The sequence below is a fragment of the Oncorhynchus mykiss genome, chromosome 5 (genome assembly GCF_057628025.1).
Source record: "Oncorhynchus mykiss isolate SJ-2025 chromosome 5, ASM5762802v1, whole genome shotgun sequence".
Lineage (NCBI taxonomy): Eukaryota > Metazoa > Chordata > Actinopteri > Salmoniformes > Salmonidae > Oncorhynchus > Oncorhynchus mykiss.
In genome coordinates, this window is record NC_143026.1 from 23852417 (window position 1) to 23867760 (window position 15344).

At 41.1% G+C, this 15344-nt stretch overlaps 1 protein-coding gene across 1 annotated transcript in view; it reads right to left on the reverse strand.

Moving 5' to 3' along the window:
- LOC110522831 (synaptic vesicle glycoprotein 2C) overlaps positions 1–15344 on the reverse strand; it is a 74873-nt gene that overhangs the window by 24713 nt on the left and 34816 nt on the right. The window contains exon 3 of the mRNA XM_036977081.2: positions 6172–6352. Coding sequence (XP_036832976.2) covers positions 6172–6352 — 181 coding nt within the window. The remainder of the gene's footprint in view (positions 1–6171; positions 6353–15344) is intronic.

Here is a 15344-nt window from a genome sequence, read left to right on the forward strand (position 1 = left end):
GGAAGGAGTATCAGACCACTGCAAATCTACCAAGACCTGGCCGTCCCTCTAAACTTTCAGCTCATACAAGGAGAAGACTGATCAGAGATGCAGCCAAGAGGCCCATGATCACTCTGGATGAATTGCAGAGATCTACAGCTGAGGTGGGAGACTCTGTCCATAGGACAACAATCAGTCGTATATTGCACAAATCTGGCCTTTATGGAAGAGTGGCAAGAAGAAAGCCATTTCTTAAAGATATCCATAAAAAGTGTTGTTTAAAGTTTGCCACAAGCCACCTGGGAGACACACCAAACATGTGGAAGAAGGTGCTCTGGTCAGATGAAACCAAAATTGAACTTTTTGGCAACAATACAAAACGTTATGTTTGGCGTAAAAGCAACACAGCTCATCACCCTGAACACACCATCCCCACTGTCAAACATGGTGGTGGCAGCATCATGGTTTGGGCCTGCTTTTCTTCAGCAGGGACAGGGAAGATGGTTAAAATTGATGGGAAGATGGATGGAGCCAAATACAGGACCATTCTGGAAGAAAACCTGATGGAGTCTGCAAAAGACCTGAGACTGGGACGGAGATTTGTCTTCCAACAAGACAATGATCCAAAACATAAAGCAAAATCTACAATGGAATGGTTCAAAAATAAACATATCCAGGTGTTAGAATGGCCAAGTCAAAGTCCAGACCTGAATCCAATCGAGAATCTGTGGAAAGAACTGAAAACTGCTGTTCACAAATGCTCTCCATCCAACCTCACTGAGCTCGAGCTGTTTTGCAAGGAGGAATGGGAAAAAAATGTCAGTCTCTCGATGTGCAAAACTGATAGAGACATACCCCAAGCGACTTACAGCTGTAATCGCAGCAAAAGGTGACGCTACAAAGTATTAACTTAAGGGGGCTGAATAATTTTGCACGCCCAATTTTTCAATTTTTGATTTGTTAAAAAAGTTTGAAATATCCAATAAATGTCGTTCCACTTCATGATTGTGTCCCACTTGTTATTGATTCTTCACAAAAAAATACAGTTTTATATCTTTATGTTTGAAGCCTGAAAGTGGCAAAAGGTCGCAAAGTTCAAGGGGGCCGAATACTTTCGCAAGGCACTGTATATATCAATGAATTGGCGAGGGCACTAGAACAGTCTGCAGCACCCGGCCTCACCATACTAGAATATGAAGTCAAATGTCTACTGTTTGCTGATGATCTGGTGCTTCTGTCACCAACCAAGGAGGGCCTACAGCAGTACCTAGATCTTCTGCACAGATTCTGTCAGACCTGGGCCCTGACAGTAAATCTCAGTAAGACAAAAATAATGGTGTTCCAAAAAAGTCCAGGCGCCATCTAGACACCATTACCCTAGAGCACACAAAAAACATACATACCTTGGCCTAAACATCAGCACCACGGGTAACTTCCACAACGCTGTGAACGAGCTGAGAGACAAGGCAAGAAGGCCTTCTATGCCATCAAAAGGAACATAAAATTCGACATACCAATTAGGATCTGGCTAAAAATACTTTAATCAGTTTTAGAACCCATTGCCTTTTATGGATGTGAGATCTGGGGTCCACTCACCAACCAAGAATTCACAAAATGGGACAAACATCAAATTAAGACTGCATGCAGAATCTTGCAAAAAATATCCTCTGTGTACAACGTAAAACACCAAATAATGCATGCAGAGCAGAATTAGGCCGATACCCACTAATTATCAAAATCAAGAAAGGAGCTGTTAAATTCTACAACCACCTAAAAGGAAGCAATTCCCAAACCTTCCATAACAAAGCCATCACCTACAGAGAGATGAACCTGGAGAAGAGTCCCCTAAGCAAGCTAGTCCGGTGGCTCTGTTCACAAACAGACCTCACAGAGCCCCGGGACAGCAACACAATTAGACCCAACCAAATCATGAGAAAACAAAAAGATAATTACTTGACACATTGGAAAGAATTAACAAAAAATCTGAGCAAACTAGAATGCTACTTGGCCCTAAACAGAGAGTACACAGTGGCAGAATACCTGACCACTGTGACTGACCCAAACTTGAGGAAAACATTGACTATGTACAGACTCAGTGAGCATAGCCTTGCTAATGAGAAAGGCCGCCGTAGGTAGACCTGGCTCTCAAGAGGCTAGGTGCACACTGCCCACAAAATGAGGTGGAAACTGAGCTGCACTCCCTAACCTCCTGCCAAATGTATGACCATACTAGAGACACATATTCCCCTCAGATTACACAGATCCACAAATAATTTGAAAACAAACCCAATTTAAATAAACTCCCATATCTACTGGGTGAAATACCACAGTATGCAAGATTTGTGACCTGTTGCCACAAGAAAAGGGCAACCACCGAAGTACAAACACCAATGTAAATACAACCCATATTTATGTTTATTTATTTCCCCTTTTGAACTTTAACTATTTGCGCATCATTCCAACACTGTATATAGACATAATGACATTTTAACTGTCTTTATTATTTCTTCTCAGTGTAATGTTTACTGTAAATAATCTAGTTAACTTGCTTTGGCAATGTTATCATGTTTCCCATGCCAATAAAGCCCTTAAATTGAATTCATATGAATTGAATTGAGAGACAGCTGTGGAGACGAGAGAGAGAGAGCCTTGGAAGAGTGGAGAATATCTGGAGCCTTGGAGGAATGGAGAATATCTGGAGAGGGAGAGAGAGCCTTGGAGAAGTGGAGAATAGCTAGAGAGAGAGAGAGAGCCTTGGAGGAGTGGAGAGAGAGAGAGAGAGAGAGAGAGAGAGACGTGGGAGTAGAGCTCTGTCTGGAAGAGTACTGCATGGTCAAAGAAACTATATGGGACTGTCACGGATCCCTCCAGAACTTTCATCACGCACACCTGGCCCCTATTCCCACTGATTAGTATTTGTGTATATGATATGTGCCCTTTGGTTTCCATTGGGGGTAGATTATTGTTACTATGTCCGTTGGTGGGTGTGAGTACCTGTGCTGTGTGTTTGGGGTTTTCGTGCCCTTGTGGATCGTGCAGATGATTACGGGTCTCGTCCCGTGAGTAAATCATTGTGCACGTGTGTTATTTACTCAACGTACTCCTCGCTTTTTTGTTTGGGTTTCAACCCTGTGTTTTGTATAGTGTTTGTTTGGTCTTCGTCCCCGTGCCTTTACACGGCACGCCGTAATTTTGGGGTATAAAAAAAACCTGTCTCCCAAATCTCTTCATACCAGCGTGACAGGAACTTATGAAGTGTTCTAGGAGAGGTTTAGAGGAAGAGAACTTAATGGAACTTATGAAGTGTTCTAGGAGAGGTTTAGAGGAAGAGAACTTAATGGAACTTATGAAGTGTTCTAGGAGAGGTTTAGAGGAAGAGAACTTAATGGAACTTATGAAGTGTCCTAGGAGAGGTTTAGAGGAAGAGAACTTAATGGAACTTATGAAGTGTTCTAGGAGAGGTTTAGAGGAAGAGAACTTAATGGAACTTATGAAGTGTTCTAGGAGAGGTTTAGAGGAAGAGAACTTAATGGAACTTATGAAGTGTCCTAGGAGAGGTTTAGAGGAAGAGAACTTAATGGAACTTATGAAGTGTTTTAGGAGAGGTTTAGAGGAAGAGAACTTAATGGAACTTATGAAGTGTTCTAGGAGAGGTTTAGAGGAAGAGAACTTAATGGAACTTATGAAGTGTTCTAAGAGAGGTTTAGAGGAAGAGAACTTATGAAGTGTTCTAAGAGAGGTTTAGAGGAAGAGAACTTAATGGAACTTATGAAGTGTTCTAGGAGAGTTTTATAGGAAGAGAACTTATTAAGTGTTCTAAGAGAGGTTTAGAGGAAGAGAACTTAATGGAACTTATGAAGTGTCCTAGGAGAGGTTTAGAGGAAGAGAACTTAATGGAACTTATGAAGTGTTCTAGGAGAGTTTTATAGGAAGAGAACTTATGAAGTGTTCTAAGAGAGGTTTAGAGGAAGAGAACTTAATGGAACTTATGAAGTGTCCTAGGAGAGGTTTAGAGGAAGAGAACTTAATGGAACTTATGAAGTGTTCTAGGAGAGGTTTAGAGGAAGAGAACTTAATGGAACTTATGAAGTGTTTTAGGAGAGTTTTATAGGAAGAGAACTTAATGGAACTTATGAAGTGTTGTTGGTGTAATGGCTCTCGTCGTCGGTGGAAGGAAGAGTGGACCAAAGCGCAGCGTGGAAAGTGTTCATGATATTTATTTACAAGAAACACTCAAACAAAAATAACAAATCCAAAAACGAAAGCGACCAGTGCCGTCGGGCACAGACACTAAACAGAAAATAACATCCAACAAAACCCAAACGGAAAATCACAACTTATATATGATCCACAATCAGAGACAACGATAGACAGCTGCCTCTGATTGGGAACCACACTCGGCAAAACAACAAAGAAATAGAAAACATAGATTTTCCCACCCGAGTCACACCCTGACCTAACCAAGCATAGAGAATAAATAAGGATCTCTAAGGTCAGGGCGTGACACTATGAGCGTTTTAGTGGAAGAGAACTTATGAAGTGTTCTAGGAGAGTTTTAGTGGAAGAGAACTTATGAAGTGTTCTAGGAGAGTTTTAGTGGAAGAGAACTTATGAAGTGTTATATGAGAGCTATGTGGAAGAGAACTTAATGGAACTTATGAAGTGTTCTAGGAGAGTTTTAGTGGAAGAGAACTTATGAAGTGTTCTAGGAGAGTTTTAGTGGAAGAGAACTTATGACGTGTTATATGAGAGCTATGTGGAAGAGAACTTAATGGAACTTATGACGTGTTCTAGGAGAGTTTTAGTGGAAGAGAACTTATGAAGTGTTCTAGGAGAGTTTTAGTGGAAGAGAACTTATGAAGTGTTCTAGGAGAGTTTTAGTGGAAGATAACTTATGAAGTGTTATATGAGAGCTATGTGGAAGAGAACTTAATGGAACTTATGAAGTGTTCTAGGAGAGTTTTAGTGGAAGAGAACTTATGAAGTGTTCTAGGAGAATTTTAGTGGAAGAGAACTTATGAAGTGTTCTAGGAGAGTTTTAGTGGAAGAGAACTTATGAAGTGTTCTAGGAGAGTTTTAGTGGAAGAGAACTTATGAAGTGTTCTAGGAGAGTTTTAGTGGAAGAGAACTTATGACGTGTTCTAGGAGAGTTTTAGTGGAAGAGAACTTATGAAGTGTTCTAGGAGAGTTTTAGTGGAAGAGAACTTATGAAGTGTTCTAGGAGAGTTTTAGTGGAAGAGAACTTATGAAGTGTTCTAGGAGAGTTTTAGTGGAAGAGAACTTATGAAGTGTTCTAGGAGAGTTTTAGTGGAAGAGAACTTATGACGTGTTCTAGGAGAGTTTTAGTGGAAGAGAACTTATGACGTGTTCTAGGAGAGTTTTAGTGGAAGAGAACTTATGAAGTGTTCTAGGAGAGTTTTAGTGGAAGAGAACTTATGACGTGTTCTAGGAGAGTTTTAGTGGAAGAGAACTTATGAAGTGTTCTAGGAGAGGTTTAGAGGAAGAGAACTTATGAAGTGTTCTAGGAGAGCTATGTGGAAGAGAACTTAATGGAACTTATGAAGTGTTCTAGGAGAGTTTTAGTGGAAGAGAACTTAATGGAACTTATGAAGTGTTCTAGAAGAGGTTTAGAGGAAGAGAACTTATGAAGTGTTCTAGGAGAGGTTTAGTGGAAGAGAACTTAATGGAACTTATGAAGTGTTCTAGAAGAGGTTTAGAGGAAGAGAACTTATGAAGTGTTCTAGGAGAGGTTTAGTGGAAGAGAACTTAATGGAACTTATGAAGTGTTCTAGGAGAGTTTTAGTGGAAGAGAACTTATGAAGTGTTCTAGGAGAGTTTTAGTGGAAGACAACTTATGAAGTGTTCTAGGAGAGTTTTAGTGGAAGAGAACTTATGACGTGTTCTAGAAGAGGTTTAGAGGAAGAGAACTTAATGGAACTTATGAAATGTTCTAGAAGAGGTTTAGAGGAAGAGAACATAATGGAACTTTTGAAGTGTTCTAGTAGAGTTTTAGTGGAAGGAAATGTTCTACAAGACATGACACATTATAAAGTACTATAATAGAGTAGAATAGAATAACAGAATAGTGCACAGTACAGTATATTATTGTATAGTATAGTACAGTATAGAAGAGTAAATTAGAGTAGAGGAGACTAGAATATAGTAGAATAGAACATAACGGACACCACTCACCCGAAGCCCGAAAACATGCGGCAGAAGAGGAACATGCCGTACCCCTGGACAAAGGAGGAGAGGAAGGAGAAGAAGCCGTTGACAGACATAGCGATGAGCAGGCACTGTTTACGGCCCACCTTGTCTGACAGACCCCCCCAGAAGAACGCCCCCACCATCATCCCCAGGTACACTATGCTACCTGCAGAGAGCGAGGGAGGGAGAGAAAGAGGGGGTCAAGACAGACAAAGAAAAAGAGAGTGGGAGAAAGTAAGAGAAGGGAGGGGAGGGAGAGGAGAGGATGGGAGAGAGAAAGAGAAAGAAAGACAGAAAGACTAAAATAGAGGGAGGGAGGGAGGGAGGGAGGGAGGGAGGGAGGGAGGGAGGGAGGGAGGGAGGAGAATGGATAAGAGGGAGTGAGAAAATATTAATTTACACAGTGTTGCCTTTTTAAGTGGCCCTTTTATATTTTGCAGCACTTGAGAATGATCTGATCCATCTGGACCAAACATTTTTAAGGCAAACTGCTGACTAGGGAGAAGACACACACACATAGAAGCAGGTGTGTCACACGCATAAACTGTGTCAAAATTGCTGCATGTCTGACTATTAGTACAGTCCAGAGCAGACAAGGTCACGTGGTGTGATTTAACCAGGCCTGTCAATTCCCAGTCATTGACAAACCTATGAGGGGTCACAGAGATCTGGTCAATCTGATTGGACAGTGCCTGGGGACCTGCAGACAGACCGACCTACAGTAATAAAGAACCTACAGGCAACCATGAAGCCACAACACTAACTGAACCTCACCATGGAGTATCACTTCATATCACAACACTAACTGAACCTCACTATGGAGTATCACTTCATATCACAACACTAACTGAACCTCACTATGGAGTATCACTTCATATCACAACACTAACTGAACCTCACCATGGAGTATCACTTCATATCACAACACTAACTGAACCTCACTATGGAGTATCACAACACTAACTGAACCTCACTATGGAGTATCACTTCATATCACAACACTAACTGAACCTCACTATGGAGTATCACTTCATATCACAACACTAACTGAACCTCACCATGAAGTATCACTTCATATCACAACACTAACTGAACCTCACCATGGAGTATCACTTCATATCACAACACTAACTGAACCTCACCATGGAGTATCACTTCATATCACAACACTAACTGAACCTCACCATGGAGTATCACTTCATATCACAACACTAACTGAACCTCACCATGGAGTATCACTTCATATCACAACACTAACTGAACCTCACCATGGAGTATCACTTCATATCACAACACTAACTGAACCTCACCATGAAGTATCACTTCATATCACAACACTAACTGAACCTCACTATGGAGTATCACAACACTAACTGAACCTCACAAATATTGTGTTCTGACAGCAGCAATTGATAGGGGAGAGTTTCATACCACAACACTGACCTGAAAACAACTGTCTGAGTGAGCTAACAGAAAATGTCAAGTCTTGTTCTTCCGCAGGAAGGGAGTGTGATCTCTCTTCAAGTCCCAAGGGACACTGGGAAGTGGAGGGGAAAAGGGGGCAGTAAATAACCCACTTCACTCCAGAATCGAGAAATGTTAATACAAATTATAATCAGTGTTTCTGGGGAGAGGTGATCGTTTACCGACACTGTGCCTCATCACTGCCGGGAAGGCCAGAGCCCACAACCCAGACCCTCCCTGTTTTCTTCACTTCTGTTTTCCCTTCTTTGAATGTTGGTGATGGCCTTATTGAGACGTACAAACAGGACCATGAGAGACACATATTCATTATAAGTGACAACAGACACTGGACTCTATAGCAGAGACTACAGGACGGTTCTACATGGAAACCAAAAGGGTTCTAACTGGAACCAAAAAGGGTTCTTCAATTCCCAGTCATTGATGACAGGGGATCTACAAAGGGTGCAATTCAGTCTTTACTTCTTACCACAACACCTGCTATGAAATAATGGGATTCACACACATTTTTCTGAGAATTGCTGGAAGGGACTTTCACTTCCACAACAAATGACTGCGTAATAAGCATTATTCAAATGAAGCTGCATTTAGTCTAATTGAATGTAAAGAAAATCCTACGCTTTAGAGATATTTCTGCAGACTGTCCATCTGCTCTCTCCTCTTCAACGGTACGGTACAGCGGGCAGCTCTGCCTTAAGCCCAGGGGGACTACTTAACTAACTCAATGCTAGCTGCTGCTGTTATCTCCACCAGACAAGATGAGCACGCCGAGCGGGGAGGCGTGGTGAGTTTGTCTGGATGATAATTAGCTCTTATGTGTAAGCATAATTCCCCTTCCACGCTACGCTCCTCATTACTCTGTTCTGAGGATGGATGAGAAGATGAGAGGAACGGATGAGAGGAGAGGAGAAGGAAGGCAGACAGCAGAGAGAAACAGCTGACTAATTAGGGATCTGGAAAATTGGGAACATTCCGGATGATCTTTGGGGATTCCCCCAGCACCAGGGAATCCCCTGAGGATGATGTCTGAGCAACAGGTCTGTCTGAGAGCAGCTATCAGACAGACTAGTTGTTGGTAAAATTATGATTAAATGACTGAACAAATCATTTTAAATGGAACTGTAACTAAGTAAACTTATACTCTGTTTTATTATATCTGATTAACAATATGAGTTCATACGATGGGATTGTGTGACACAGACAAGGAGTAATTAAAGTTAATGAACACCATTCCAACTAGGAAGAAACAAATGGGTTGTAGACTGTGTAAACACATAAGGTCGTTAACCTATGGTTGAACCTACAGAACTGAGCTCTGGGGTTTTTAGATAAGACAGTGAGGGCATTCCTGAGTTTTCTGTTAATTAGAACTGTCAGCTCAGTGGTGATTGATAATGTTGAGGGGTCAAAAGTTACCTGGGAGTGTGTTAGTAAGTTAAAATGAACTCACTGTCCCGGTCGAGAGGAGGGGATTCTCTTAAAGCAATGAAATGACGTCACGATTTGTATATAAACTGTTGCTCGTGGTAAAATGGGAGCGTGCTCCGAGAATAAATTCTGTTACCTATTATTGAAAAGACTGGTCTCCATCTATTATATGCAAACAAGAATGAGAATCTTACAAATTCTCATAAAATAGATTAAGGGTTTTCAATGAATGAAAACACATTGGCATCATTAAATTACAGTAACAATTGGTCCTTCGAGTGGATTCCACAAACTTGCCTCTGTCGTCCGAAGGGAAAGCCGAAAGCCGTGCACGGACGGGTCTGACTCGTTATGACCACTGGACCTCGACCTGACCACTGGATTGAGGTTTTAAAAAACAGGCTGGTATTGATCTGAAGGCGACAGGGAAGGTAACGGAATCGAACCGGCATTGCTTTTCCCAGTCTACAGGACGAAGGTAAATAGTCTTTATTCTCGAATTTGGGAGGAATTATTTAAGATATTTTTGATTGAATGTGCTAAAGGAGTTTGGATTTAATCAATGATAGGTGCTTGAATATTCTGAACAAATACAATGGGTTTCTACTTTGTGTTTTAACCAAAATCGATAGGAAGGAAACGGGTCTGAACTGACTCGTGGTAACGTGCACTACCAAAACTAAACTAGGACTTAATAAATCTTGGTCTTGCAAGCCAAAAGATTTTTTAAGGGTGAGACATAGTACGTATTGTTGGACGGGACGGTCGTTCTGTACAAATAGGATAGCCATTAATTCAAAAGACATACCTAAATAAAGTTTTAACCTAAGTAGTCTTTCTGTATATGGGAAGTAGTCTGACTATGAAAAGTAGCAGATAGATATATTAAAACAGGTGAGGATAAATTAGGCTTGGTGAGAAGGCAAGGCAATTCTAGGCGAACATAATAACTGAACCCATTCAGTACTGAAATAAATGAATATCTAAGGGGTGGAGAGGGAAACCGATTCTAGAGTAGTGAGATATGAGATATTAACGTTGAAAATCCCAAGGAACAATAGTTTATAATGAGCTTATAATTGTATACGGATGAAATGTAATGTCCGATCAAAAGTCATCTATAGATGAGGTTTCCAGAAAGGAGAAATACATACTGATTATCATTAAAGAGACACACACATAGTCAGACAGAAAAGCAACTAAAGTAACTAAGTAACGGTAAATAGCAGATTCATAGAAATACACGCACATAGAAGGTAAAAAAAATAGAAAGTCATTAGATAAGTGATTAAATACCATAGCTACTGGTAAGGATTTAACGAACATGGAGAGTAAATCCTCAAAGGAGGTCCCGGAATTAACGGGAGATGAGAAATAATGCAGGGAAGAGATAAGAGAAACATCTATTTTGGCCCGACATGGTTTAAAGAAGGAACGATAATTCTCTCACGTGTGAGACCTAATAACTTATTAAGAGTCACGATAGTAACTATTCCTAATTTCTGATAGAGGAGAGCGAGATTAATGAGAATCCTCACTGAGGGAAAACTTTGGGCTTTTAAATTAGGGCTATTTTCTGTTGTCCAGATGCCAGAGTTACAAATACAGACAATTGTAAAATGGGTCTATTTGCGGAGAATCTCAGTCAGTTCCATCGCGTTGGTGGTATAGTGGTGAACGTAGCAGTCTTACAAACTGCAGTCTAGGGTTCGGTTCCCCGCCGAGGCATTAACTAAAAAAAAAAATCTGAGTTGGTTGGTTGTGATTAAGCTAATTGTATTGCATAGAAAGTTATAGTCACTACTATTGGTATAAGATATAAACTGAACGTTTTAAATAGTTTGTTTGGTTCAAATTGAAAGACTAATTCATTCAACTTCAAGTAATAACGAAGCGAATTTTGATGCAAGACGATGTCTGTTCACTAAATGATCTGTTTGAATAAGGTATTGGGAATAGAGTTGTAATAAAATGCTAAATCAAAGACGAGACAGTTACTTAAATCAAATGAATTCTAAATAATACCGAAGAGACAATTACGATAGATTTGTGCCCATCGAAATGTTCTTATAAATTTAGCGAATTGGGAGATGAGAGATGTTGATTGATGTTGTAAATTCTAATTCAGGATTCAACAGATGTGATAAATTAGGTTTGGTTTATCGAACCCGTACTACTGTTGCTGCAGCCAGCCAACAATTGTTTATAATTCATTGAAAGTTGTTGCGGCTCGGCTCTAGGTTGAGCGCTTGTTGATGACATCACTCGCAAGGCACTTTTGTCGCCATGGAAATGATGTCGTGACTGGGGGTATCGGAGAAAATGTTTGTGTCATTTAGAAGGAAAATGCGTGCATTATTGTTTTGAGTCACTTTTCAGAAGTTGAAAATGAAAATGTCCAAATACATTTCTAAAAGTAGTAGTAAGTCGTCAGGGAGGTCAGGAAAGATGCTAAAAACTAGCAGCAGATTCGCTAGGTTGAATGTGGTTATTTGAGCTTTTCCCCTGATACGTAGACATCTGTAACAGGGGATAGTTGTTTTTTCTTGAGGAACATGCAGATGGTGTTTTGTTTTATTGAGATGTAAACATGAGTCTCTGAGTAATTTTGTCATCTGAAGCATTATAGTAGTGAGTTTTTGAATAGTTTGTTTTTTGCTGATAAAAGTGGTTTGTTTATTTGGTTACTGATGATTGTTTATTCTAGGAGTTGATTTAACTTAATTAAGCATTTGTTCTGGTGTGTTTAAGTAGGATTCTTTATTCCGGGATGGATGGAAGTTATCTATATGTGAGTTGAAGGAGCCATGGGAAAATACGTTTACATTTTTATTAAATATCTGGGATTAAATTACGGATTTCTTACACTGAGAAATGTACGACATTTGCGGCAGAGGGAAAAAGTAATAAGTAAGGGTAGCATGTTCATTTAAGTAAACATATACATTGACGTTGTTTAAAACTTATGATTAATGATTTTAGGTAAAGGGGAATTATCATTAGGTTTAGTTTATAGTTCACTTTTGAGTTTCTGAATCGAAGTAGCATAGTGAATGCTAGTTAGAAGTTTTGTGTTCTTCTGGGAAAATTGATGTTTAGGTGTCTCACTTTCAGATGTTTCCTGGGATTATAATCTTGGGGAGAGTGGGTGAGATTGAGGCCATAAACGACCAAATTAAAAAAGGCCTGGAAGTTTTGTTTATTCATTAAGGTTTGCAAATATATACACATAAAACATTTGTTAGGACTATTTGTTTTAGTGCAAAGGTATTTTAAAGAGGCACGCTCACACATGGAACTTTATGAGTTTTTATTTTATGAGTTTTAATTACGCAAGTGATTTTATTTTAATTTTAAGGATAACGGGTCCTTTAATATGTCTAATGTATGTCTAATGTAGTATGGAACATGACTATAAAAGGGTGGTATGACCTATTGACCATGGCTAGCTGACCACGACTCCATTTTGTTGATCCCTGCCTACAGACAGAAACTAAAACAAGAGGCTCCCACGCTGAGGTCTGTCCAACGCTGGTCCGACCAAGCTGACTCCACACTCCAAGACTGCTTCCATCACGTGGACTGGGATATGTTTCGTATTGCGTCAGATAACAATATTGACGAATACGCTGATTCGGTGTGCGAGTTCATTAGAACGTGCGTTGAAGATGTCGTTCCCATAGCAACGATTAAAACATTCCCTAACCAGAAACCGTGGATTGATGGCAGCATTCGCGTGAAACTGAAAGCGCAAACCACTGCTTTTAATCAGGGCAAGGTGTCTGGTAACATGACCGAATACAAACAGTGCAGCTATTCCCTCCGCAAGGCAATCAAACAAGCTAAGCGTCAGTACAGAGACAAAGTAGAATCTCAATTCAACGGCTCAGACACAAGAGGTATGTGGCAGGGTCTACAGTCAATCACGTACTACAGGAAGAAATCCAGCCCAGTCACGGACCAGGATGTCTTGCTCCCAGGCAGACTAAATAACTTTTTTGCCCGTTTTGAGGACAATACAGTGCCACTGACACGGCCTGCAACGAAAACATGCGGTCTCTCCTTCACTGCAGCCGAGGTGAGTAAGACATTTAAACGTGTTAACCCTCGCAAGGCTGCAGGCCCAGACGGCATCCCCAGCCGCGCCCTCAGAGCATGCGCAGACCAGCTGGCCGGTGTGTTTACGGACATATTCAATCAATCCCTATACCAGTCTGCTGTTCCCACATGCTTCAAGAGGGCCACCATTGTTCCTGTTCCCAAGAAAGCTAAGGTAACTGAGCTAAACGACTACCGCCCCGTAGCACTCACTTCCGTCATCATGAAGTGCTTTGAGAGACTAGTCAAGGACCATATCACCTCCACCCTACCTGACACCCTAGACCCACTCCAATTTGCTTACCGCCCAAATAGGTCCACAGACGATGCAATCTCAACCACACTGCCCACTGCCCTAACCCATCTGGACAAGAGGAATACCTATGTGAGAATGCTGTTCATTGACTACAGCTCGGCATTCAACACCATAGTACCCTCCAAGACCCTGGGTCTCGACCCCGCCCTGTGCAACTGGGTACTGGACTTCCTGACGGGCCGCCCCCAGGTGGTGAGGGTAGGCAACAACATCTCCTCCCCGCTGATCCTCAACACTGGGGCCCCACAAGGGTGCGTTCTGAGCCCTCTCCTGTACTCCCTGTTCACCCACGACTGCGTGGCCACGCACGCCTCCAACTCAATCATCAAGTTTGCGGACGACACAACAGTGGTAGGCTTGATTACCAACAACGACGAGATGGCCTACAGGGAGGAGGTGAGGGCCCTCGGAGTGTGGTGTCAGGAAAATAACCTCACACTCAACGTCAACAAAACTAAGGAGATGATTGTGGACTTCAGGAAACAGCAGAGGGAACACCCCCCTATCCACATCGATGGAACAGTAGTGGAGAGGGTAGCAAGTTTTAAGTTCCTCGGCATACACATCACAGACAAACTGAATTGGTCCACTCACACAGACAGCATTGTGAAGAAGGCGCAGCAGCGCCTCTTCAACCTCAGGAGGCTGAAGAAATTTGGCTTGTCACCAAAAGCACTCACAAACTTCTACAGATGCACAATCGAGAGCATCCTGGCGGGCTGTATCACCGCCTGGTACGGCAACTGCTTCGCCCTCAACCGTAAGTCTCTCCAGAGGGTAGTGAGGTCTGCACAACGCATCACCGGGGGCAAACTACCTGCCCTCCAGGACACCTACACCACCCGATGTTACAGGAAGGCCATAAAGATCATCAAGGACATCAACCACCCGAGCCACTGCCTGTTCACCCCGCTATCATCCAGAAGGCGAGGTCAGTACAGGTGCATCAAAGCTGGGACCGAGAGACTGAAAAACAGCTTCTATCTCAAGGCCATCAGACTGTTAAACAGCCACCACTAACATTGAGTGGCTGCTGCCAACACACTGACACTGACTCAACTCCAGCCACTTTAATAATGGGAATTGATGGGAAATGAGGTAAATATATCACTAGCCACTTTAAACAATGCTACCTTATATAATGTTACTTACCCTACATTATTCATCTCATATGCATAGGTATATACTGTACTCTATATCATCGACTGTATCCTTATGTAATACATGTATCACTAGCCACTTTAACTATGCCACTTTGTTTACATACTCATCTCATATGTATATACTGTACTCGATACCATCTACTGTATCTTGCCTATGCTGCTCTGTACCATCACTCATTCATATATCCTTATGTACATATTCTTTATCCCCTTACACTGTGTATAAGACAGTAGTTTTGGAATTGTTAGTTAGATTACTTGTTGGTTATTACTGCATTGTCGGAACTAGAAGCACAAGCATTTCGCTACACTCACATTAACATCTGCTAACCATGTGTATGTGACAAATAAAATTTTATTTGATTTGATTTTGGGGTCTGATCAGCCTCAGGGGAGAGCCATTTGTATAATGAATTTGTGGTCATTTGGGTTACTAGTTTTAAGGTAAATTAATTATAATGGAGTTTTAGTTTGGGGTTAGAATTATTGTTTGAATCACTGATGAGAAAGTGTTTCAGGATTCTGTTTTACAATATTAGCTGTGAAGTTTTTGAATTGGCTATTATTGATTTGGTATTACAACAGAAAAAAAATCCTATTTATCATTGAGAATAAATAGGGGGAGATAAAATACATTGAGGTTTGGATAGGAGATATATTAAGCCGATAGG